This window comes from Equus asinus, chromosome X (assembly GCF_041296235.1).
Source record: "Equus asinus isolate D_3611 breed Donkey chromosome X, EquAss-T2T_v2, whole genome shotgun sequence".
NCBI lineage: Eukaryota > Metazoa > Chordata > Mammalia > Perissodactyla > Equidae > Equus > Equus asinus.
Window position 1 is genome coordinate 27339917 of NC_091820.1, and position 27638 is coordinate 27367554.

General features: G+C 34.8%; 1 protein-coding gene across 9 annotated transcripts in view; it reads right to left on the reverse strand.

Annotated features, from left to right (window-relative positions):
- Window positions 1–27638, reverse strand: part of DMD (dystrophin) — a 2265680-nt gene that overhangs the window by 1996807 nt on the left and 241235 nt on the right. Inside the window, exon 1 of one of the 9 annotated variants that reach the window (XM_070503129.1) lies at window positions 21030–21140. The exons of 7 other annotated variants lie outside the window; for them this stretch is intronic. In XM_070503129.1, the coding sequence (XP_070359230.1) occupies window positions 21030–21036 (7 nt within the window). In that variant the 5' untranslated portion in view covers window positions 21037–21140. Of the gene's footprint in view, window positions 1–21029; window positions 21141–27638 lie in introns of those variants that run through there. One more of the 9 variants, XM_070503122.1, reaches the window with a different exon arrangement.

Genomic DNA, 27638 nt, shown 5'->3' on the forward strand with positions numbered 1-27638 from the left:
TGGTTTTTCTCATTTATATGTCTTTTGGCATCTTTCACATTCCCAAGGGAGAAAAAAAACTTTCTCACATTTAGAAACCTGGTCACGCTGCTATAGTGATGCTTTTTCAGAAGATTTCTTATAGGTGCCTGTGCTTTCAGCAATTCACTCTTACATAAATAAGATATTAGTAACAAGAAAAATAAGTAAGAGTACCTTAAAGTCATATCTTAGGCACAAATACCTATCCTTTTCTCCAATGAATAAAGAAACAAAGTCATGTTGCTTTTTCATTGCAGTGAACATTACTTGCTTTTCACTTCACACCTGCATTGTCAAACGATCGTTAACAATAAGTTCAGCAAATAGCGTGGCTTTACTAAGTCTACGTAACTCGAATCTTTAATTTCTACTTTTAAGTCTCAAACATTCAACAGGGGAAACAAGTGGAGGATAAGGTTCCCTGATTAGGCATAACACTAGTCATATTTTTACTGCAGCTAAACAGAATATATTTATATTCTCTTATACTTTCTCTCATTCTCTATTTTCACCTCTTTGTTAAACTTTTTGAGATTATTTTGGATTCACATGAAGTTATAAGAAATAAGAGAGAAATATCACACACACTTCAGCCAGTTTCCCCCAATGGTAACATCTGTAGCACAATATCACAATGAGGAAGTTGACATTGATATAATCCGCTAACCTTATTCAGATTTTACCAGTTTTATCTGCACTCTTCTGTGTGTTTGTGCATTAGTGTGTGTATTCATTTCCACACAATTTTATCATATGTGTAGATTTTCTGCATTCTCATCAGCACTGTTGTCATCACTATTTTTAATTTTAGACATTCTGATAAGTGTGTGGTGATGTCTCATATTTTTTTATTTTTAAAATTATATATCTTTACTGGCAGTGATGTTGAAATATTTGCTACGTGTTTATCTGCCATCTGTATATCTTCTTCAGTGAAATGTCTGTTCATGTCTTTTGCCCATTTTCTAACTGGATTTTTTTTTTGTCTTTTTTTATGTTGAGTTTTGAGTGTTCTTTTCACATTTTAGATAAAAATATTTTTTTCAGATATGTAATTTTTATATGTGTTCTCCCATTCTATAGCTTTATTTTTGATACTCTTAAGAGGCTCTTTCCCATAGAAAGTTTTTAATTTTGATGAGGTCCAATTTATCAATATTTACTTTTAGGAATCATGCTTTCAATGTCAAGTCTATGAGCTCTTCACCAGGCCTTGTACCTTGTATCTCAAAGATTTTATCCAATTTTATTCTAGAAGTTTTATATTTTTATGATTTAAATGTATTTCCATTATCCATTTTACCACATCTAATTAAGCATGAGATTTAGGTCAAGGTTCACCTTTCTGCCTACATATGTCTCCATGTTCCAGTACCATTTGTCGAAAATAACATATTTTCTCCATTAAATTGCTTTTATACCATTGTGAAAAATCACTTGGCCATATTTGCTTAGGTCTATTTCTGGACTCTAATCTGTTCCTTTGATCTGTATGTTTATCACACCAACAACATTGCACTGTCTTGATTACTGTACCTATACAGTATGTCTTAAGGTTGAGTAGGGTGATTTCTCCCACTTTTTTTCTTTTCTAGCATTAAATCTATATATCAATTTGGGGAAAATTGATGCATCTTTTCTGTGTTTTGTCTTCCAACCCATGAATGCAGTATGTCTCTGCAATTCTTTAGGCCTTGAATTCTCTCAATAGTATTTTGTCATTTTCAGGATACAGATCCTATACATATTGTGTTAGATTTACACCTAAATATTTCCTTTGCTTTGGAACAATTGTAATTATAATTCTAATTTTGTATAACTCTTTAAAACATTTTTAAGATCATCTAAAATTTTAAATTTCAAACTCCTTTTAGCAATAATTAGAAAAAATAATATGTACACATTGAGACTTTTATTCTTCTTCTTACAAGTGGTGCTGAGCGTCATAATTAAGAATAAATCTTGGTACTGATTTGAAGTGAATAAGAGCTCTAATTGCTCTTAAAGTGGTTATATTGCTCCTTTACCAGAATCCATGCTCTACGAGAAGCCTGGCCAAAGGAAGTCTTTGGATTTTAATCATTAAGTGTATACTATCATATATAAAATGTTTTCACACTGAAAAATAGTGCAATATTTTTCTATAACATAAACTAAGAATTTTATCTTTATTTTTACTCTTACATTTTAGAAAATAGCAGTATTTTAAGGAAACAACTTTGCCGGGCAGTAATATTTCCACCAAGTATGGCATGGTAACTGACTAATTCCCTTTATTCGGATTCCCATCTGCTCTAACAAGTTACATCTACAATTTAATAAAATACGTGTCATTTGACTATACTTAAAAAATGGATGCTTGAAGTAGAAACAGTTTTTACTCCTCAAAATAAGAATTATATTTTATATCAATCCCTCTTCCATTAGTCTGTTAGTTTAAATGCATACTAAATGGCATTTGCAAAATTAATCATAATGTTTTCTAGATAGACATAGCTCTTAATAGAATCCACTGTCTCAGTAGGAAAGGAGTCTGCCCGGTTTCAGCCAAATTTATTTGATTTAGAGTAGGTAAATTTGATTAAATATATGAAAATTTATATCCATTGTTAGCTCCCTAGTTGTCTGTTTCTTCACAGTCCAGTCCATTACTAACAGTATAAAGATCACATGGGATTGATAAAGCTGCTACAGAGGAGAAATTTTTCACTTTTCTGATTTCAGCAGGCGAGCATATAGATTTTCTATCACAAAATCAGTCTGTTTTCTGAAAATTTCATAATGTTTCAGGTGTCTGGGCCTTACTGTGCTGATTAAGCAAAGTGAGATGGTCCCAGTGCAGTACCTTCTCACCTCACTTAGCACACCAATAGCAGAGCTATTGGTTAGAACCATAGAAATTATCATTTTTAAATAAAAATGGTCAAATAGCCATTTCATATGGTTCAACATATATATTTATTTTAGATATATAGATTATGTATATATGGAAGGATGGATGAATGGATTGGTGTATATATGATTGGATAAATTAAAGAAAATTGTGTCTAGAAAAGCGAAGTTCTCTGGACACAACTGTTCTGCTGAAACAATTATTTTATTTTGGTCTTTATATATTTTTTTATTAGATTCTTTAAAGTTTAAAAGTTTTAAAACTAGTTTTAGAAGCTTAAAAACATACTTATACATTCACTTCTCCAGTCTTAATGATTATCTTCTCTCAAGAATTAGAGAACTGGCCTTCCTCTTTTACAAGATCTAATGATTCGCTCCTTAACATTCTCATGTTATCCACAGAACACTCATAATACATTATCCTAGTTTGACTTACAATATGATATTCAATAAGTCATTTCACTGTGAGGAATATCAAAAAGAATCAATATCAACACATCCATCATCAGAAAAAGGGAGAGATGTGACAATGAACAGAGTCATAAGCATAATATATGCAGGAATATGGGACCAAATTCCATTAATTGAGTTAAACCTCTCTTCCTACAAACACACACACACACACATATGTACAATGGATGTGTCTGAAAATGCCTAGAGAGACAGGAAGAAAAATTCAGGGTCATCCTCACCTTGCTCTGAACTCTCATGAAATTTATCTGACATTCTTTGTTTAGTACTTACCACTTTCTACCTGGTATTATAGTTATCCATTATGAGTAACCATCATCACTATCACTTTCATCAACATCTTTACTACCATCATCATAGACAGAACAGATGTGAATCATAGGAAAGATAAATATTATAAGAAAATGAGACCTGCACTCAGATAAGAAAACTTTCAACCTTTTCCCTCTATCAAAATCTCACAAGTTGATTTAAATGGGTAGGTACATTTATAATGCTTTTTTTTCAGCCTTTCAATATCCCCAGCTAATTACATTGTAACAATGCCATTAAGGTGAGAATATAGCATTGCTTGGGGTCAGTTATAGGCCTGCCATAAACACTAATCTAAAACAGAAAGGTAAGAAAACATATTTCACACGTTTCCATATGTAAACCTAGTGAGTTATAATTTTTTTTTTGAGGAAGATTAGTCGTGAGCTAACATCTGCTGCCAATCCCCCTCTTTTTGCTGATAAAGACTGGCCCTGAGCTAACATCCGTGCCTATCTTCCTCTATAGTATGTGTGGTATGTCTACCACAGCATGGCATGCCAAGCAGTGCCATGTCTGCACCCGGGATCCAAACCAGCAAACCCCAGGCCGCCGAAGCGGAACATGCACACTTAACTGCTGTGCCACCGGGCCAGCCCCTAGTGAGTTATAATTTTTGATGAATGAGTGAGAGATCAGTTCAAAGCCTGTATGGCATTAGAAATCATCCAATCCTGTATGTGGCATCATTAGCAGCCTCTGTAGCAGCTTTGATGATATTGTAGAGAGACATGAAAGCAGTCATGCAGAACAGTAACAGTATCCATATTATCTGTTGCTTATAAAATTCTCAGTGAAAGCTTTCCTCCAAGTCAGGCTTGAACAAAGAAGGACATGACCTGATTGTAATGGCATGACAGATATCACTTGTCAATGATATTACAAAATTCTTTCTTTTATAAATTCTATACCTTTTCCTAAACTGATGTTTTGTTTTATCACGATGCTCCTACAAGAGCAGGAGTAGGAGGGTTAGAGGGTGAAAGAGTGGACTGAGGATATATCATAGTATCCATACATTCTGAGTGTGACTTTTCTCCTTAACAACTGTCAGCTTCTTGAAGGCAGAAATAATTTCTGATTAACCTTTCTGTTGCTCTCAATATTCAGCACAAGACCTTCCACATACTATGTGCCCAATAAAAACATCAAATGAATGACAGCCGAACCAGACAAATGTAATGCAATATGAAGAAAAGTCAACTAAGAAAGATGATGCCTCTATGTTTTATTCACAAAACAAGGGGATGAAAATATGTAAATTGATTTAAAGTAAATCAATATCCCTCTGCTACAGTGAATTATAATATTATCTGTCCCGATGTAATATAATAGTTGAGTTCCTAAGAATTCTCCCAATGGCGAAATGAGGCTTGGTAGCTAGACTATCATCCCTAAGAAAATTTAGCCTTTAGTTTTATCCCATGTAGTTTTTTTTCCCCCACAATGGTCTCAGACATCTTATCTTTATTAGCATTATCCTCACTAGAGTGCTACTTATGTGTTTTTTCCCCTTTATCACCAACTGTTCTGCTAAACCAAGCACAAAGCCACTTAACCAAACCACACATGTGGCTGTGAATTGAGCTCCTTCTTCCTAAAACCAAGGTGCTGTTTACATATTGATGCTGGCTTCCACCATAAGCCCATGATAACTGGCAGCCAACAAGTGAGCAAATGAAGTTTCCTAATTAGTTAATTGTGCTATATTCAATACTGGTTATAAAATTTGTGCTATTGTATAAATTTCCGTATTCAGTCTTGTTTGGTATATACAAGCATTACCAATTTAAAGTTACCTGTTAGCTCTTTCCTGGTTGTGGTTAAGTAGGTAAAGAAGCTCATTGCTGTATTGATAGAGTTAGAAGCAGTCATAGATATTATCTAATACAGTGGCTTTTCTCCAAGTTCTAAGTGTACTACAGCTATGCCTATAAGGTAAAAGTGGGAGGGAGTGTTGAATCAATTTCCCATCTCACTTTTCATCCAGAATGCCTACATTTTTAATTTGTTTTTCTGTTGGGCTTTCACATAAGGTTTCTTTTAGAGAATGTGTTCTGTATATTTTTAAATGAATAAAATCTGATATAGTCTATTCTAGAGATGGTAAAAATATGGAACATTTGCTTCCATTCCCATTGCATATCTGCTGGACATATGTGGCATTAAATAATCGCTCCATTTCCCACAAGTTCTGTACAAGCAGAGTCTCAAAGCCTCTCACGGTATTCCTGGAAACTGCTATTAAATAGCCATACATGGTGTGAGGGTAGTTTTTAATCCTTTCCATTAATTTCTTTTTTCTCTAACCATATGTAATCTAATGCTTTCATTTTATTTCCTCAAATATACTTCTCTGATAGAAAAAGGATGAAAAATGAAAATAGAGGGAAAACTACTGATAATAAATATGTTGTCTTGGGTTAGGCTTCCCCCAGAAGTAGACCCTGGTAAAAGGATTTGAGTGCAAGTAATCAATTTCAGAGGTAATCCCAGGAAGCACAGTAAAGAAATGGATATGTGAGACTGAGAAGAGAACAAAGCCAGTACAGTGTGAGCTGACGAGCATGTTGTCACTGTGCTCAACGCCACTTTGGACCTCTAGGACACTGAGTTGTCTCATCTGAAAGATAAGAAAGATGAGGATTTCCCATCACTTCTCACCTGTAATGTGTTAAGAGCAATTCCCAGTGACCTTACCTCTGGGACACTTCAGCTAGGTCAAAAGCAAATGGAAACCATGAGGCAAAAAATCAAATTGTAGTAAGAAGTTGTAGGCATGTATAGGAATAGTGATTTCCCAGAATACAAGGGAGGGCACCAAGACCACAGAAGTCTAGTCATTTTTCATGCATTGTTAGAAGTATGTCACTTTAATTCCTTTCAAGTGAATGAATCAAACTTTCAAACAACTTGGTTGAAATGACAGTGTACTTTGAATCAAATGTTTATGGACTTAAATTATTATTATTATAATGTTAACTAATTTCTTATTAATTACAACATTGTAACTTTATTAGAATGAGCCTTAATGCATAGAAACTTTCTGAACCTTTAGGGAAGATTCTATTTTACATCTGAAATAAGTTTCTGATAAAAATGGGATATTCCTCCAATCAATTCAAAGTATTAGCAGATCCACCTGCTTGGAAAAGGTTTCTACTTGGATCCACTACTGATGTGTCCCATATTGGTTGACAGCATCACACTGGCTCACACAGTGATGGAGGTCATTGCTCGTTTTTTGTGTATAACTAATATATAACATTATATTAGCTTTAGATGCACATGATTCAATATTTATATATATTGCAAAATGACCCCCACAATACTCCATCATTGGTCTTATAATATGACAAATCCTCTAACTTCTCCCATACACTTTAGACCACCGTTACTTCTCTCTTTGCTACATTAAAGATTGTAAAGATCTTCCCTTGATTTATCTAGGCACAAATGAATATCAAGATGGCATTATTTTCTCAAAAATGGAGACAGAAAGCGAGCAATCATCTATAACATGTGCCTTTAATATGCAATTACAGGTTTTGAATGCATTCCTCTAAAGATTATAGTTATATTTTCCTTTTCACTCAACCCCTTGTTGTACCCAAGGTCACTGTTTATTTATAAACTATGCAACAAGTGTCATCATATTTATAATGTCTTGAAAATGTAGACACAATATTTGATTTTCTTGATTCAAATAATAAAATATATCATCTGCTTTGGCTACTTTAATTCAATGGTTGCTCCATTCTCTAATAAATGAATACTGTAATGTGCACAACTGAATTCTGTCAGCTTTGATATGTTTTTTAAGCACAAGTGCACTAAATTCCACTATGTATGAAAAGAAGGACTATATATATCAATAAAGAATGAATAGAATTTCTATGAAAAGCATCAAAATAAATATTTAAATATGGATAGCTCCTGGCATGTGGCCTCCTGTCACAGAGAATTGTGATTCTAAAGAATGGGTAACTTTTGAAACCAATTTGCTATACACTTATGCATCTTTGAGATTTTCCCTTCACAGAGATGATTTAGGAGATTATAAACTAAATTTGTTAACTTCTTTATTAATTCCCTAATATCACAAAACTGTGTATTAGAGCAAGTAGGGCATTTACGTTCAATATCATTGGACACATCCACTGAATTTGTACTCTGCAGCTGCACAGAGCCTGTGATCTGGCAGAGTTTCTAGATATGGCCCTGAGGTTTAGGCTGTAAACCAATCACACATTAGCTTTGCTTTCCTATTGCTGGCCTTGTATATCCCCTTCTTTCCAACCTCAAACCCTTTAGAAAGTAGTTCTCATTTTCTAATGAAAACTCAGTAGGGAAATGGAATTAGATCTATACCTTTAATTTCAGGTCCGTTTTACAATAACCATGATGCATAGCACAAGTGAGTGAGTGGTGAAGTCCATCATTTTCTACTAGTGATGAAAGAAGGAAAAAATGACATTTTTGTTTTGTATTACTTTACCAATATGTCTGAATTTGTTTACCTCATAAACTGTCATTTTACTCTTCTATGATTTTACTTGCTCGTTCCATTAAATTATTTTTATTTTTTTCTCAGTGGATAATTTGAATGAATTAAGACCTCAGGGGGAGGCAATGTGTAAATCACAAAGGAAATAAGGCATTAAAGTACTATGCTCTATACACTTCCAATACGTAGAATATCATTATACTATTGTTAACTAAATAGCCCAACTTTTACCAGCACGAAATACACCAAAACCACAACTTGGTTCAACTTATTTCCATAAACTAAATATGTAGGAATCTTGAAAATCTATTATTCATGTGCTGTGGTTAGTTACAATGGAGGGAAGAAGGGTGTAAGGAAGATGATGCCACCACAGGACTCAAAGAACATTTTGTTACCTTCGGGTGTGTAACGCATTACAACTGTAAGTAAAATTTGCGTCACTCTTTCCCCAGGTGCTATGCAAGGGGTAAAGCATGAAATGAGAAACTACAGTCCTCAGACATCAATAATCGATAAATAAACAAACAACCTGAAAAGTATAGCACAGAAAGATAAGTGTTGACACAGGTGTGAGGAGGGTGCTATGGGAGCATACACAGGAGTACATGATTCATACAAAGATGAAGAGGTGCCATATATACTATCTTGGAAGATTATAAGATGTGCAACAAGTGAATATGTGGGAGGAAGAACTGTTTCAGTGTGTGGAGGGGGGTCAACATGGCAAAAGGCTCATGGCAGGGAAGTGTGTTACATTCAGAGAACTGTTTGATGGCTAGGGTAAAGCATTCATATGATGGGTGAAAGATTAGACCTGAAAACAAGGCAGGGAACATGTTGTAAAGGGCCTTTTCTTTCACACAAGTTATTTGTATTATGTCCTAAAAACAATGAGGAACCACCTGTGGATTCAAGCAGGGGAGTGTCATATTAAATTTTGCTTTTGAGAGATTTGAATGAACCTAGTAGCCTTGTGAAGAGCAAACTGGAGAGAGGCAAGACCACAGGTAAGTTAGGAAGCTATCATGGTACTCAAAGTGAGCTACAGGGATCTAAACTAAGGCAATGACTGGCAGGTGGTATGGAAAGCAGAGCTAAAAGAAATTTAGGACATGGTAGACAAGTAGTAGGACAAGTAGACATGGGTCTGTATAAAGAGGAAATAATACCTCTTACCTAGGTTACCTACCATGGTTGTTATGTGAATAAAATACACATGCAAGTATTTTGTTAATTGTAAATCTCTCTACATTTAAGGAATTACTATTGCCAAATGCCTATGAATTAGACATTCCTATATGTTCAGACACAGTGAAATGGCTATAATTGTAAACTTATTGTTTAAATGTGCTTCTCTCACTCCTTAAGAGAAAAATAACATGCTAGGTAACCGTGGATACAAATTTCTAGATGGAGCCACTAGTGTGTATCTGCTTCACATGAAATGGGAGGTATGGCAGAGGAACTCACTTTGGCCAAGGACTAGAAGCACATTCACTATCCAGCATCTGTGGAAATGTTCTTCCATGAACAGGAAAGAGAAATATTTTGAACTACAATCTAGGTGAGAAATAATCAGATCCTATAATAAGTTGCTAGACAGAATTGAAATCAAAGACTCTTATAATAGGTCTGGCTTCTTAAAAGAAAATTCAGCTACAATCTAGTCTCTGGATATGAATTTACCAATCAATATTTAGGTTGCACATGAATAAGAGCTTCACTATCAAGAGCTGAGTTTGGTCAATAAAATGAATAAAGTCAATGCCAAAAAAGTAACTGCTCTATAACCACATTGAAAAAGGACAAAAAAAAAAGGAATTATTTAATGAGATAAGAACAAGGGAACATCCCTAAGATCTACAGCAAGAGCACTAAAAACCGTTAGTGACCCAAATCTCTATTGTTAAATCTGTTTCCTTCCAAGTAGGTAGAGTGGAATCATGTAAAGATTATGATGTGTGAATTCTGATAAATCTTGTTCAATTTCCAGCTGTCTCACAAGTAACCTAAATGCACTGAGGCTCAGTTTCTAGATCAATAAAATGAGGATAATAAAACATATTTTGGGGTTGTTCAAAGTGTTATCTAAGGCACAAAAAGAACCTAGCACCTCATCTAGAATGTAAAAGAAAATAAATATTAGGTATTATTACATTAGCAATTAACTTCTGTAACCTAATTTGACTCCAGCTGATGAAAGAAAAATGTTAGAAAATTAATGTTCTTATTAATCCACTATATGAAAACTAGACTTTCTTGAATTTGAGCCAAATGTGGAATGAGAAGATAGAAATAGCAAAAATAAATGTAAGAAGAAGATGAATGTAATGATAAAGCTATGGAAGAGGAAAAATAAAATCTGATATCAAAAGAAAAATATAAGTTTAGATTTTGCATGGCCTCGCTATACAACACTTGGCTAGTTGGGGATATTTTTGCTTAGAAAATCAATGAGATTAATCATGCATCACTCTGTACTTGCTTTGGCTTTCCCAGACAGATAAAGAGTTTGAGTCACCATATTAGAAAGGACTAAAGACTCTACATAGTTTAATCGAAAAAGTCATTACTTCAGTGTGTGAATATGTCTGTTTTATTTCTGGTCTTACTACTAACTAGAAGAGGTTTTTAATCAAGTGACTTTATCTCTATAGGTCCTAGTTTCTTCATCTGTCAAACTAAGAGACTGGATTGTGTATTCTTTAAGGTTCTCTGGGCTTTAAATTCTAGGCTTCTATAAAATATATCTATGTAGATGTTTGCAATACACACAATAAACCCAATGGTCATATCCAGGAAAAAATAAAGGACTCATACAAATCAACATAAAATAGATAAAATTTCAATAGAAAAATAAGCATGAGACTAGAAGAGTCTCCTTATTAAAGACAACATCCACGTTACCAAGAATCATATATAAAAGGGTTCTCCAACTCATTAGTCATTAGAAAACTTCGAAACCAAAACCACAATGGAGATACCACAGAACAACAGCCAGATAAATAAAATTAAACACTGATAATACTAAGCATTGGCAACAATATCCAGAACCTTCATATACTGATGGTGGTTAAGTAAGCTTGTTTACCTACCTTAAAAAACTACTTGGCATTATCAACCAAAGGTGGGTACTTGGTTATTCTATGACCCACAAATTCTACTTCTTGGTATTCACGTAACTCAGGTGTATGTACATGTGTAAAGTGTAAAAGAATGTTTAGAATCACATTAATTTTTAGAGCTCCCAAATGGAGTCAATCCACATGTTCATCAAGAGTGGATGGGCTAAGTAAATTGTGGTATATTCATATGGTGGCATACCATACAGCACTGAAAATGGTTGAACCACACAGCAAGCAACAAAATAGGTAGATCTCATAAACACAATGTTGAGAAAAAGAAATCAGACACAAAATAGTACATATTGTATATTTCTAATTAAATAAATTTCAGAAATAGCCTATCCTATTCTATGGCGTGTTAGAAGTCAGTCTAGTGCTTATCTTTGGGGGAGTATTGACTGAAAAGGGGTAAGATTGGAGTTTGAGGATGCAGGCAATATTCCTTTTCTTGCTTTGAGTAATCACTGGGATGTGCTAACTCTGTGAAAACTCATTAAGTTGTACCCTTATTGATTTGTGCCATTTTATATATTTGTGTTATACTTCAATTAAAAAAAAAAGTTTTAAAAACCAAGCCGTACAAAATTGCTTTCATCTACAAAGGAAAACTACTCCAATAATGCATGTTTGTAGGAAATCCTCATTGCCTTTACCCTACATATATAAATTACTTCAGAGTCAGAGATAGAGACAGAAATAGAGATACACACATATGCATGCACGCATACATACACATCTATATGTGTGTGAAGACGGGGGAGAGGAAACAAGAAAGGGAAGAAGTAGGAGGGGAGAGAGGGAGAATGGGGAGGGGGGGAGAGAGAGGGAGAGACTTTCTAGACATTGCAATTGCTCAGAAAATATTCTGCTCATCTTTTATTCCAAATTAAAATGTAAACCCATGTTTTTTTTTTAAGTTCCTAGGAGTCAGGAGCGAAGTTGAAGACCAATTAAATTGGATGCTGTTCAAGTTAGATGAAACCTTCATGATTCTCTAACACGATTTTATCATGTTACAGGTCTATGTAGCAATAGGCCTATCTTATATAAAATGTCACCCTTTTAGCCTTCCTGTGTAATCTCTGAGGTTTAATTCTGTGATTAAACATAGGTGAAACATTATCAGTTAGCTTCTAATTAAAGATACACTGAGATAAAGTGATATTACAATTTCTCTAAAGACAGCATAGGAAAGAGTTTTCAGGGATAGATGCACATAAACTACCAAGAGAGATCACTAATCTTTTTAAAATCTGAGAGAAAGTTTGCATGACCACGCCCACATAGGTTTAAAAATGTTCAATCTCATTGTCTGCAACTGACTTTTACAACAGTCTAAACCGCTTCCTTCCAGATTTGATTTCAATGAAGATGGGCAACAGCTTGTAGGCACTCTTCTTACTTCAAGCGAAACTTCAAGTATGTTACTTCACCCTTTACTTTAAGTTACTGTTTTTCACTGAATTTGCCTTCTTTTCCTTCAGCTACCATTTTTCTCCTTGATGGACTTGCCAGTTCTTCCACATCACTCAAATTAGGAACCCTGGAAGCCTCTAGCTCATTCCCAAGCAGGCCTTTCTGTCTGGATTCACAGCTGCAGCTGCCCTCTGATAAGCTGTCACTGTAGATATTTTCCTGTCCTCATCCACATAAAGCACATTCATCTCTAAATTCCTCAGGGACTGTTATCTTGGTCATCTTGCGCTAGCACAGAGCCTGACAGTTAGAATTTACCAATAAATATTTGTTGGATGAATGGAAAGCAGCAGAAACAACCCGTCACTTCAGTTGGTGGGCTCTAATCTTCTGGATGACCTAATGGAGAAATGGGCTCTTCCTCTTGCCACCACGGCCACCAGAACCAGCCTCTGAATGGGTCAGCAGCCAAAGGGGATGAGCCTGAGATTCCTACTCACTACACTAACATTTCCATCACAGGGAGCCTTTTACTCAAACTCGTCCTTTTCACACTTGTCACAGAATATAAGTAAGTCCCACAACTTGCCTAAAACCCATAAAATTTCAGGTTAACATTAGCATCACTTTCCATAAGCCAGGTTATTGTTCCTGTAATGCATAATTCCACCTATAATATGTAAAACAGAAATCTATGCTAGTAAAATCAGAATATGATGGTCCTTATCATGCTTTATCCTGGGAGCATTACAATCAGTTGTAACGATGCCATGACCGGAGCAGATTGATGCTAATAAGTTTATTTTCCCTACTTGTTCTTCTTAGTTCTTTGTATTTGTCTCTGGATTGCCAGATAGTGACAGTATCTCTTTGGGAATGTTGATAGGCACCATTTATCTTCAAGTGTATATGGATAGTGATTAATCTCTGTGCACCACCCAACCTTGCAGTTCAGCCATCCCCGACTTCCTGTGTAAACGTTTGTCGAGAAGATTATCTCCTCATCTTTACTTCCTAGAGTACTTTTGTCTAGACCATGTTTTTCCCCATTTGCTTTTTCCCTGAAGTGACTTTGAACTGTGTAAGCCTAAAGCCCAACAAAATAAGAAGGGTTCTGGAGGCCAGTCATGCTCGACATACACTGGCAATGTCTTACTTTTTAAATTGAAGTCAGGTTTCCAAAAGTAGTATATGTTTAACATTTAAAATAGCCTTGCTTTATTCAGAAACTTCACTTTATATTGCAATTACTGTTTTTTGGTTCAAAATGTATAGCCATAAAGAAGGTTTTCTTTCAAAAACTTTATTTTCCAAAATTATTAAAGAAGGTACTGCACCATTACAGCTACCTTGATTTTTCATTTAATTTAAAGACAGTGTGAACAAGTCCTGAAGACATCGTCTTAGTTTTTATTAATATCTACACAGAGTGAATTAAGTTTGTGAAAAGTTACAGCTGCACAAATTTCTTGAGGCCAGAAAATAAACCATAAAAAGAAAAATCCATTAAAGCTTTAAGCACTATGTCAGTGAATAATAATAAACAAATATTTGTTAATTTGATCCTCTAAAATATCATTGGAAATGTATTCATCTTCAACCTCAAAATCTTAATTTTCCTTCATCAAGTTATGAATTTGTGCTCACTTTCCATTATTTTATTGCTTTTTTACTTTGATCCTAATATATAATATATGAAGACATCAGGATAAAGGAAACCCCAACACCTGTGTTAATCTTGAAAATATGTATAAAAACTTCACAGTAAAACAGCCATGTCTCCTCTCTGGGACTTATATTTTCCTGAAGGACATATAATACTTTTGGCTATCTGCTAATACCTTGAATATACTTTAAATCAAAGCGAAAGGAAAATCATATTTATCTCTTTTCTAAAACAATAAAACAGAGTGAGTTCTTTCTAAACTTAAAGTAAAAGATAAGGAAAAAGTGAAATAAATGGAAAACTAAGTATTTTTAAATATATGGGGTTTTGTTTGCTTTTATTATTTCAATAAGAGAAACAAAGAAAAACATGTAAAAACATAGTATCTTACCCCACACATTCTAAAGAATACTCAAGTTTCAAATAACTTTTATGCTGGTTATACTTATTGCTGGTCTTTAATAGAAATAGACCTAAAAAGAATATCCTGGAAGGACAGTGTACATTCATAATTCTCTGAAAAGTTTAGCGATTATGAGGAATGCCAACCAGAACTCAATATTCTTACCCTTGGAATCAAGAAAAAGAAAGTACTTTAAAAGATCAAGATATTCGATAACAATAACAAGAACTAAATTTGCCAGGACTAGAGCCCTCCTCTTGTCAATTACAGACAAGCAGCAATCTTTTCCTGCATAGCGAAAAGCAAGCCAACCAAGGGAAAGATCTGTATGACTGCAATTACATAAAATTGACTGGATAGTTGAAAAACAATACTTTGAAAGAACCTTTTTTTTTTTTTAACTTTACTTACATGTTGGTTTTTATTTCATTCTGTGATAGGTTTAAAGGAAATGAAATCATTTTCACACACACAACAGCTCTCTAGTGACAGTTTTCTCTCAATGCCTCTTTTGCCTTCCCTCAGCTTTATCCTCTTCCTCAGTGAGTCTCCCTCATCGCTCCATATTCCTAAACCAATAGGAAGAATTTCCTTCAGACCCTTAAGCCTTGTATCTGTTACCATAGAGACAGGCATCACAAGATAGCTGCTCAGTAACATCCTCATGGAAATAAAATAAGAATCCTATGGGTTTTACAGGAATTTCCAGTGCTACCAGTGAGCAGAAATAGCCTTCCCAGGAAAAAATGCAGGGATTTTAGTTTCACAATCATGAAACTATGGAGATTGTCATATATGACGGAAATCCAGAATCCCTTAAATTTATGCTTAGAATCTGACCACGGTTTCTCGTATGATTTTAAAAAAGAAGCCCTTCTCTCACATCCACGTGTTCAGGGAAATATCTCATCAATATCTCATTGCTAACTTTTAAATCTAGCATTTCTTATCAATCATTTACTAACAGCCTGAGCTGTTCTTTTATAGTGCAGTGTATATATTTTTATTTTGCTATTTGTTGACCCCCTCTAGACCATATTTGCTCAAGAACACTCTCATATTTTTTAAAAGGTGAGCACCTCTCCAGAACTATGAAATGCAAAAGCTGCTTAGAGATTTTATAGGCCTACGAAGAGAGAAAAGGGTAACTGCAAGAAGTAATTTCCATTCACTTTACCTTGCTCTCCATTGACTTCTGCACTTTCTGTAAGTTTACTGAAACCATACAATAACATAACAGTAACAATAAAAATAACTGAATCTTAGAAAATACGTAAGTTCAGCAAAATCAATGGGCTTAGGCAAAGCAGATATTACATATGTCAGTGACTGCAGAGACCTCCAATTGTCTTTTGGTGACAGTAAATAATAAACATCTCTCAGCAAGTAAAATCTATCAATACATTAACAGCCAAAATGGCCCCATGATTAACTCCTAAGTGGCATATTTGAACCCCTTTTCACAGTCTGTAGTGCTTATATATTATGAGTGGTCACAATTTCTGTCTATGATCCTCAGCTGATATTTAAGTTGTTACCTAGCTTGCTCTAAGACACTTGATTCAATGAACAAAAAGCAAAGTTCCCTTACAGTCTTGAGATGAGGTCAGCAAATGTTTACCACCAAGGGCCAGATAGTAAATATTTTTGGTTTTGTGGCCCATATGGTCTCTGTCAGAGCTACTTAACTGCTATGTTAGCATGAAAACAGCCATAGACAATGTGTAAGCAAACAGGTGTGGCTGTCAACCACTAAAACTTTATTAATAGACACAAACTAAAATTTGATGTAATTTTCACATCACAAAATATTATTTATCTTAAAAAAATCATTTAGAAATGGAAAAACCATTCTTAGCCGGCTGGCCAAACAAAAAGAGGCATGGCACATGAGCCATAATTTGCTCACTCCTTGCCTGAAGGAATTCCAGTGGAGTAGTAGAGACACTCAAAGAAATATCTCAAAAGGGAAATATTTTTTCATAAATGATTACACTTACAGATTTTTAAAAGTAGAAGTTATCCTAGGCATCTCCTTCAATTTTTTTTTAATGTAAGAACTCCACTCACAGCAGTAAACTCTTTAGGAACAAGGAATATAGTATCTCACAAAGTAGTCAATTTTCTGCTTACACAATTAATTGGAAGAACATTTTTTTTCTTCATTATTCTTCCCCTTTAAAGCATTCTTCAACTTTTCCCTTTTCTAGTACCTTCAATGCCCCTCAAATGTTATAGTTTCCAGCACCTTTTTTACTGAACATTCTCCTAAATGTTAAAGTTCCTCTTAGACCACAACGTTTGTCTAAAAAAAAAAATCCTTCTAAAATTTGTTTTATTGTTGTTTCCTTCTTGAAAGGATACATGTCCAACATTACTTTGTTTTATTTTGTTTCAATGCCATATGAGACTACGACTGACACTGAAATTACGGCTAAGAAAATTATTGTCTTATTCAATGAATTATTGTTAAGCTTTAACTCTCTCAATACTGTACTGGTTGCAATGATTTTTGAACCTTAGTGCAGGATGTTATTCCACTCGAAATTCATGTTTTGGGCCTCATCACATTTTCTAGGTGTTCATAATCCTTTGGTACTGTAATAATCCAATGTATCTGTTCTCTCTGCAAGCTAGGCAAGCTATTTTGATCTTCCTTCATGTTTCAGGTATTAGTATTTCACAGACCAAGTGAGGTCAAGATCAGAATTACAGGGCACAGAAGGAGAGATTAGGTCAAAGTCAGATAGAGTCAGTCGGATAGAACTACGTCGTAGTCCTATGAGAAGCCCCCTTCCTGGTTTGCAAGGATTCATTAATTGAAACACTCAGGCAGAATAATTTATCAAGGTAATTAATCTGCCAGACTTACATCAAATGGCAAACATTTCTCCATCTTGACGACATCATAAAAATCAACAAATTTCACAGTATAATCAAGATAACTAGCTATACCACATACTGTTTCATAAAACCTGGGACGATTGTGGCCTATATGACCTTTCCCTTCATTCTAAAGCATCCCATCTTCCTCAGGAATTCTCAGTTATTCCCAGTGGGGGAAAAAGATTGCTTATTTTTCTCGAAAATAATATTTCCAATATGAGCAGTTATTTAATCTCCCTGCCCTAATTGTGGATTTTCCTCTTTCTTTTTCATTTTAGTTTGCTGACTCCAGGACCAATTAAAAATATTGTTGTGGTCTTTTTCAACTATTCTTTTTTCAAATGTATGTATATGTCTCTGGGGGTGTGTGCACACGCTTATATGGGTTGTTTTTATTTGATTTTTCATTCTTAAAATATAGACGACATGAGAATTGGAGAATAACAGGAAAGAGCAAGATTCTCAGCAAAAAACATTTCAAAGCATATTTCTCAACTGATAGTGTCTCCCCCTGCTCCTCTTTCTGGATGAAGAGCAATACATCTGAAGTCGGGCCACTCCATCACAAGTGGGAATTTTCACTGGACAGTATTATCATTAAAGGAGAACTACGGGGCATTTTTGAATTAAAAAATAGTAATCTCGCTAAGATTTTTACCTAAAAATGACAAATAGTTGCTTTTATAGTATAAATGCCTTAGAAAAACAATCTGGTTTGTAGAGAGTTGGGATAACCCCACAGAGATTTATATGTTACCAATTTCATATTTGATAAAAACATTTAAATGTTTATAGTCCATTTCATTTGTCCCACCTCTCTTTCATACATTTTATTTTTATGCATTTCTTCATCTTTTTTTTTTTTCTGATCTCTTCAGAAAATACAGAATGAAGCAATTGAGATTTAGAGCCTTCACATGGTCTCACCACTTTGCATGCTAATCTTTTTCCAGAGCCAGAAAGATCGGCAAGCATTTCCAACTCTTGCAAATACATTTATCAGTAAGGCTATGCCTGCTCTTCAGGTGTGCGGCCAAAAGCCTTTAAGATTTCATTAATAATCAACAGCTGGTGCCACCTAGTGTCTGCCCTCTCCATTCATCAGTGAAATCAAATACAGAGCACTTCCTAGTCACAAACGAAGCAGCCTGAACTACAAACAAAATAACACGGTTTAGGGAGTCCAGTGGCTGATTTAAATTACACTATCTTCATTGAAAAGAAAACCTTTTTAAAGTAACTATGGTAACAGGAGTGCGAGGCCAGCAGGAAGCTCACATTTTTCTCACAGGAGACAATTCACAAAAGGAAAGTCCTGCTAAAGAGATAATATAAAAGAGTTTTTCTAGACTTGAATTGTCACTTAAAATGGTTAGAAAAAGTTGAGAAATAACATTGACAGACGAGAAATGTATTTTAAACAATAGTATAGATATAGCTGATTTTTGTCAACCAACCAAGAAATAACCCTATATCATTTGGATGCAAAATTCTTCGTCAGTCTCTGAGCTTCCCAAAGATTAAACAAGTACTGTAATAGACTATACAAAAGCACATGCAGTACTCAAAAGTATTAACAGGAAATTATTAGATTGCCTGAACCAAATGATTTAAAATATGTTTGCTGCTAAAACTATACATCTAGGAAACTATTTTCTCTCTTGCTGTATGTATGAATTATGAATTATATATTCAACCACAGTCATGTATGCTTCAAGGTTAAAAAGTACTCATCCAAATCTCTATTTTTCAAAACATAAGTTAGCAATTAATTTGGATGCATCCGAGTAGGATACTTGGTCCATCAGTTTCTAACTGATTCACTGATGTTTAAATATATGTTGTTCTAAAGTCACTCTTTCTAAAAGGAATACGTAATTGAAAAACATGGACTAACATTCAGGGGGAAAAGTTACATAACAGCCAGTAGTGTTCGTTGACCAGACTGACTGGGATATTACAATCACTACAGAAAAGGTACAGCACATATGAGCAATACTGTGTACACCAAAAGGTCATATTAGATGTTCATACATGATAGTCTATTAACTTTGATGATTTAGCTACTCAGGTTAGTGGGGAGACCGGGCAGAGAGCTGAAAGATTCTGTATTATATAGATAGTTAACAATCATGCTTTTCATACTCAGGAAAATCTATTTATATTATTTGACATCTGTTTTAAGCAATCACTTGTTAAAAACAGCTTTGAATGTTTTATTTTCTTGTTACCCTAGTGGTGATAAAAATTATTTCAATATGTTCGGTCCAATATATACTCACTGACAGATCCCCATGACAGAGTATCAAGATAGAATATGGAAATGATGCATAGTTTCTATAAAAAGCTGAAATTGTTCCCATTTTCCCCAAAACTTTATTTTTGGAGCCAAATATAGTCCAACCTCATGCCCCATTGGTTTAAAAGTACTTATAAGTATAATCCACTGATTGTATGGGAAAGAAATCTTGCAAAACAGCAAAAGGGTTCTAAAGATTGTACGCAGGCAAGAAAGAATGTAAGACAAAACTCATTAAGGTTCCAAAGTAATTAAATAAATAAATGCTCCAATTTTCAATAATTTATCATTTTATGTAATTTTTCATTAACAGCTTTCAAAGCCCTATCTGAAACAAGCTGATACAGAGAAATTAAGAGCAGTAATCAAGCGAGAAATGATAGACCAGCTGGGTCGACATCAACTTGGCAAAACGTGAATACAGTTCAATAGCTGAAACAGATGCTAGAGTTGTTGAAAAACCCTGCAGGAGATATTGATGTATTTTCTTCATATAATGCAGAATGACTGAATAAATGTCAAAAGCTAGAAATTGATGAGGAGAAAAGACTGACAGCCAAACTCCTTATAAAACAGTAACCAAGTGTAACAATTTTTAACCTATCCAAACATTCTATACATTCTCATTTCTCTCAAGGTCTGAATATGCCAATATAGCCATCAGTCCTTGTAACTAAATGGCATGTAACTCAGCTGGGGTAGCTTCCCCATAGATTTTTTCCCCCCTGTCATCATCTACCTGGAGAAACCTAGATTCTTGAAAAATACTTTATTCTAAAAATCTTCTAACACTGATTTCTATCCCAGAAGTGTTTCCCTGAGGTTGGAGGCAAGCACACCCCCCAAAAATCTAACGCAGCACAAGGAAATTTAAAAATCCATCCTGTAAAAGCAACACTGTTTGCAGAGTTTGAAGAGCTCGGCAACAAACCCCAGCTACCAACAGCTGCTTGTTCAAACATATGCTTTGTCATGGTCAGCTTCTAATTGTATTCATAATGATGTAATAGCTTTAATAATCCTACCTTCCATGCCAGCTGTTTTTCCTGTCACTCCATCATGCCAATAAGTTGGCTGCTGTAACAAATCAAGATAGTGCAAAACAGCATCTTTCTCCTGATTCTGTCATCTTCCTGAAAGCATTCTATTACTGCCGACTGCTGGGAACCAGAAAGTCTATTTGAATTCCAACAGCTCCCCTTTCGCATGATTCAAGTTAGGTTAGGTGGGCATGCCTAACATGATTCTCTCAGTCATTTATTATGCAGCTGCTACAACGTCGGTGTGGTAACCACTCTGACTATCTGATACGTCAGTGGAACAAAACCTACACCTCGGAGCAAACACATGAGCCAGAGCAGCGTTCTGCATTTAACGAGCATTCTTCCTGCCTAAAAAACAGTGGATCTGCAAATCTCTTTCAGTATCTACTCGGTCCTCTGTACAGATGCAAAGCATTTGGATTAAATTATTTTCCTAACTATACCAAGAGTAGAGTTCCTTTGCCATACATCATATTATTCACAATGAAATTTTGGCTGATTTTCACTTATCTTCACAGCCTTTTAAGAGTAAAAACTCTGTCTTTCTGATTGTACTTTTGAAATAAGGATGCTGTGTGCTCAGCTCCTTATCTCTGCCTTATTATAAAATATAGCATGCACTTTCTCAAATGGAATTTGCCTCGTGATTCTACAGAAAATTTTCTGATGAGAAATTTTCTGATAAGAGAATTTTTTCAAGAAAACATTTATTTTGCACACTGGAGACATTTAAACACTGGTACTGCGTGTGTTTCTCCCAAGAGTGGACCTTACACTTGATATTTTGACTTAAGAGGAGTGCTCTCTTTAGAAATTAAGAAATTAGATTAGTTGACTCTTAACACAATTAGTTTACAAGGAAATAAGTGTCATTTCAGGAAAATGCATTTGAAATTTTTTTAGAAAATTACAATTACCATAACCTATACAGTATGAATCTTATCTAAAACTTCTAAGTATGCCTCTCTCGGAGTATTAACATTTACAGTTTGAAATGACAAAACAGGAAAGCAAGTGTTTTCATGAGAAAAATACCTTAAAAGGAAAAATTGATAAAATCTTACATTTCTCCTCTCACCCATCAATTAGGTATTTAGTTTGATAGGGAGCTATCCTCTACTCCCACAAAAAGAAAACAGTTTTTTGGGTAGTTTCTTTATGAAACTATAAGCAATAATTCATTTCGCATATGTGAGATATGCCAATGTCACTGTTGTGAAATACTGTTTCCTAAGGGGTGTATGTATGTATATATTTTAGCTATCCTACCTCCATTTTAATTTCCTATGTAACAAACACAAATAACCCCTATACATCATGAAATACATAATAATCTGTAACAGGTTAATTTATAAAGGCCAGAAAAAACCCAGAAAGAAAAATTGAGTCCATTTGAACCCACTAAAGTTTCTCAAAAATAATATACACATCATTCTACAGAACAATTTTTAAAATAGTGGTTTATCAATGACTGTTATTTAAAAAAATCACTTTTGTGGTTAAACATATCTACTTTAGGGGTTGTGAATGGCATAGACAAATACTATGTGGGTTGGTTTCTACCCTTAGCCTCTGCTCACCTCTCCAGCTTCAAGTCTTACCTCTCTTTCTCCCCTTCACACTTTGTTCCAGCCACAACGAACTTTTTTCCCTCTAAAATACTGCACTCCTTACTGTCTCAGAGATATTGCATGTTCTGTTTCACCTTTCCATAAGCCTCTCCTCACTTTTGATTGCCTACCTTCCATCCAATCTTCAGGTATCAGCTTGAAATACAACTTGCTATGTGAGGCATTTTTCATTCCCCAGATAAAATTATATTCCCCTGCTATGCAATTTCATAGCATCTTGTACTTCCTTTGTCTTCATCACAATAATGGCAAATACTTCTACAACAGAAGGTGGTACTCTTCTCATGCACACATATACATACCTATACAAGTATGTATATATATATATATATATATATATATATATACGTATGTATGTATGTATGTATCTCCACTATATTGATACTCATTCAATCTTCATACTGAACCTATGAGGGTGACTACTATATGCATTTTACAGATGAGGAAACTGAGGCTCTGAAAAGTTATATAACTTGGCCAGGGTCTCAAGAATTTATTGAATTGTTTGTATTTCCCAATATACAGTTAGTTCTTCAGACTAGAGATCATGTTTGTCTTGTCCATTGCTAAATCCTAACGTCCAGTGCAGTATTGAGAGATTTGGATTCTGTTAATCACTCATCCAGTAGAACCTGCTTTATACAATGTACTGTGCTAAGCACTGGTCATATGGCAACGATCAAAACAGACATGAATGCTATTTTCATGGTGCTTATGGGTGAGGGCAAGACTTCTAAACTCAGGTCCAAGGTCCACGTATAGAAGTCAGATGTCTGTTAACTTGGATGAGAGAAGTATTACATCTTTATTTTCACTAACCTCTAACAAAAGTCTAACATTATTTTCATTTAGTATTGTAGCCTATAAACCATAGCAGCATTAGCAGTACCTGTGACTTTGTCACTAATAAAAATCACAAGTTTTTCATCTCCTTTTATCGACGCTGCATATATCTCACAATATTTTTTTACATTCATCTTTACTTGGAAATTATGGTTGTTATTAAGTCCTCCAGTAAATCACGTTATTTAATATATTAATAAGAAAGTATGTATTATGCCACAGCATTTAAAATATTTAGAAAAATTTATTTCAGTGCAACTAGTTTCTGTTGTAATACTGAATATATTATTTTTGCATTTAAATATAATTCAAAGGAGCTTCACCAGCTGTCAAAGGCCTTAAGTTATTAGGGTTTTCACCAGGTATCAAAGGGGTCCATGCTGAAACCCCTGGCATAGAAGATAGGAGTTTACAGCAAATTGGTTAACATCACTGTCTCCAAAGTGACGACCTGGGTTCAAATCACAGATCTACGGCTTAACATTGATGTGTTGTAGGGCAAGTTACTTATCCTCACTTTACTCTTCTGTAAAAAGGGAATAATAATTGCTCTTTTGCATTCTTTCTGTGAGGATTAAATAACAGAATGATTGTAAAATACTACAATTCCTGACACCTTTTAAACTTTTAATGACATTAGATATTGTCAGTGAGAGGGCCAGATATGAAACAATTATGCCAAATAAAAACTGTGAAAGAGATACGAAGGATTCACCAAGATTTTTAGAACAGGAACTGGAACTCTCACACACTACTGATGGAAATGTAAAATGGTAAAAAACCACTTTGAAAAACAGTTTGGCAGTTTCTTAAAAGGGGAAACATATACATATTTTAAGAGCCACCTTTTCCACTCTGAGAGAAAGGAAAGCATGTGTCCATCAAAAAACTCTGTACGTGAATACTCATAGCAGATATATTTGTAAGAGCCCCAACTGGAAACAACCCACATGTTCATCATGATGTGAATGGATAAACAAACTGTGATATATTTATACAATAGAATACTCTTTGCCATGGAAAGGACTGGGCTATTGATATATGCACCACAATAAATGAAGTGCAAAGAACTATGATAATTGAAAGTAGCCAAACAAAAAGAGTACATATTGTATAATTTCACTGATACAAAACTCTGGAAAATGCAAATGAACCTATACTGACACTAAGCAGATTAGTGGTTGCCTAGGGAGGGTAGGGAGGAGCAACAGGGAGGAGGGGTTACAGAGAGTCATGAGGAAACTTTTGAGATGATGGATATTCCCACTATCTTGATTGTGGTGATGGTTTCATGGAGATTAGATAGATAGATAGATAAATAGATAGGTAGATAGACAGACAGATAGATGGATAGATGATAGAGACATCAAAATTGTCAAGTTGTACATTTTAAATATGTTACAGTTTATTATATATCAATTATACCTCAATTTTTTAAAAAATCCTTTTCATCAGACTTTAAATCACTCACATTAATTTAATTAAAAAGTTAAAAGTAACGTACTATCACATCCTTAAAAGAAAAGTTAATCTTCAAAACTTCGTAATAAAAAGTGTATACTCTAAATAATTCTATCAACTGCATATAATAACGCTAAGCATCCCAAGAAAATAATTTTCGCTACCATTTACTATTTATAGTTCTTTAGCCATCATTGAACAGGAAACTGACTTCTGTCCAATAACAGAGAAGAATTTTGTCCTATTCAACATATACAATTTCATTTATTGTGAGCATATAAGCCAGTAAAATAAATAAACTGTTAGGCTGGTTCCCAAAGCATCAGCTGCATAAAATCTAAAGTATTGATCAATATGAGCTTGTTCCCATATAATCCCGTGTTTCAGAAAACCTTAGAATAAGATTCCTTTGTTAAGTAATGATTAAATATTAGAGGACTTGATTTTAAAAGTTATCCTCATTTTATAGTAGAGGAGATCATATCAAATTCAATGAGTATTTTGAGGGGACGATGACTGAAGAAAAGCCAATTGAATGCATGTGAAAATAAGACTGAAAACAATCAAACACATTCCCCCATAAAATTTTCTCATATGCTATATTAAAAGTGTCAAGGTAGTAAAAGATTAGGCAAGATCACTGAACTTTTAAAAATTATTACCTCAGTGAAGTTACAGCTGGATCAATGAAAAGCAGAAAATCCTCTCTTCGTAATTTGAGTCTAATACTGTTCCTCTCTCCAGTCTAGATTAGCCAAAAGATATTAAGGTGTTTAAAACACACACACACACATCAGATCATGTCAGTGTCCCAGATTTCTCAAGTGGCTTCTCATCATCCTTAGAATAAAAGCCGTTATTAAAGCCTGTAAGACAGTGAGTAATGTGCCCCTGATACTTGTTTCTCCTCTCTTCTTCTATGCTGCTCCCCTATACCTTTCCTTATTTTTCTCTAATCACACTGACTGGCCTTATTTCTCTTCAGACATCCCAAGTATTTTCCTACCTCGCGACATTTTCATTAGCTGATACTTCCTACCAGGGACATACTTTCACAGATATTGAAGGTTCACTCCTCCTCATTCAGGCCTCTCCTCAAATGTCACCTCAACACAGAGTCCTTTCCAGACTTATCTCTCTAAAATAGCACTTCCCTGACCTTAATCTTTCTCTATTTCTTTGCCTTGCTTCACTTGTATTAACACCTGGCATAAAATTATTGATTTCAATAATTAATTCAAACAATTATTAACCACCTACTTTATGCTGGCCACTTTTCTAAGTGCTGGGAATGCTACTGTCCTCATAGAGTTTGTAGTTTTGTGGAAAAGATAAGATATTGGACAAATAATCAAAAGTGTAATTTTAAAAAGTATTATGAGAGCTAGAGGCAGAAATCCAACATTTTTAGAAGCATATGTTTCAGGGACTAATCTTATCAAGGAAAATTCTCCTTAAGCATGGAACTAAAGGATAAGTGGTGATTACATGGGTCAAGGGATAAATGTGGAGAGTACTATACAAACAGGGAACAAGGCAGGGAATCATTCAAAAACTGAAAAAAGTCCACAACGACTGGAGTAAAGTGAATGACAAGAAGAATGAAGCATAATGAACAGGACGAGGCTCTCAAGATAGGCAGAGCTTAGATTATGCAAGCTTCTTTGTCAGCTATGTTAAAGGTCCTGGAGTTCATCTTAAGGACACTGGAAAAGCACTGAAAGGTATTAAGTAAACGAATTACGTGATCAGATTGTATGTCAAATATGTAAACCTGAATGTACTGGGAAGACTAGATTAAAATGGGATGGGGGATAATTCTAGAAGTACGGAGGCTTGTTAAAAGGCAATTTTAGTACATCAGGCAAGATAATTTGACTAGACAGCCAACAAAAAAGATAGAAAGAAGCAGGGAGATTCCAGAGATATTTAAAAGTGAGAGCTGATAGAACATGGAGATTGATTGGAAATTGACGAGGGTTCAGGGATATGAAGGAGTAAACATTTACTCCACATTTTCAACTTGAGCAATTGAGTGAAGAGGGGCAGTATTTTCAGGAAAAGCCAGGTTGGAAAGGGGATGAAGGCTTGAGTTTTGTTTCTGTGGAGTTTGAGATTCTTGGGAGACATCCAAGCAAAGACATAAAGGAGGACACAATTAGATTTTAGGATCTGAATTTCAGAATACATAAACATTTTAGATCAGATAGCATTTGATGGTAAATGAAGCAATACATTTGAATGAAACTTGGAGACAGAGTAAACCATGAAAAGAGACAAGAGCCTAGGATGGCACCTTGAGGAACTCTAACAATTAATGATGGACACAACAGAATAAGACTAGCAGGACATTGAGAAGGAATGACAAGAGAGAAAGAAAGAAAAAAAAAAAACAACAGCGTGTGGCATACTGAAAGTTATGGGGAAAGGGAGTTGAAAGAAGAAAGCAGTAAGAAGACGACTAAGGAGTTCTGGGTTTGGGAACATAAAGAACATGGTGAGCTGAATGTGAACAATTTCGGAGGAGTGGTAAAGGTAGAAAGCAAGTTAGACCAAGTTGACGAGTGAGTGGACCAACATAGGAAGATAGCTAAAGGAGGCTTTGTGGGCAATTTTTTTTTTCTATTTTAGGGTTTGGTTTTTCCTGACAGTATAC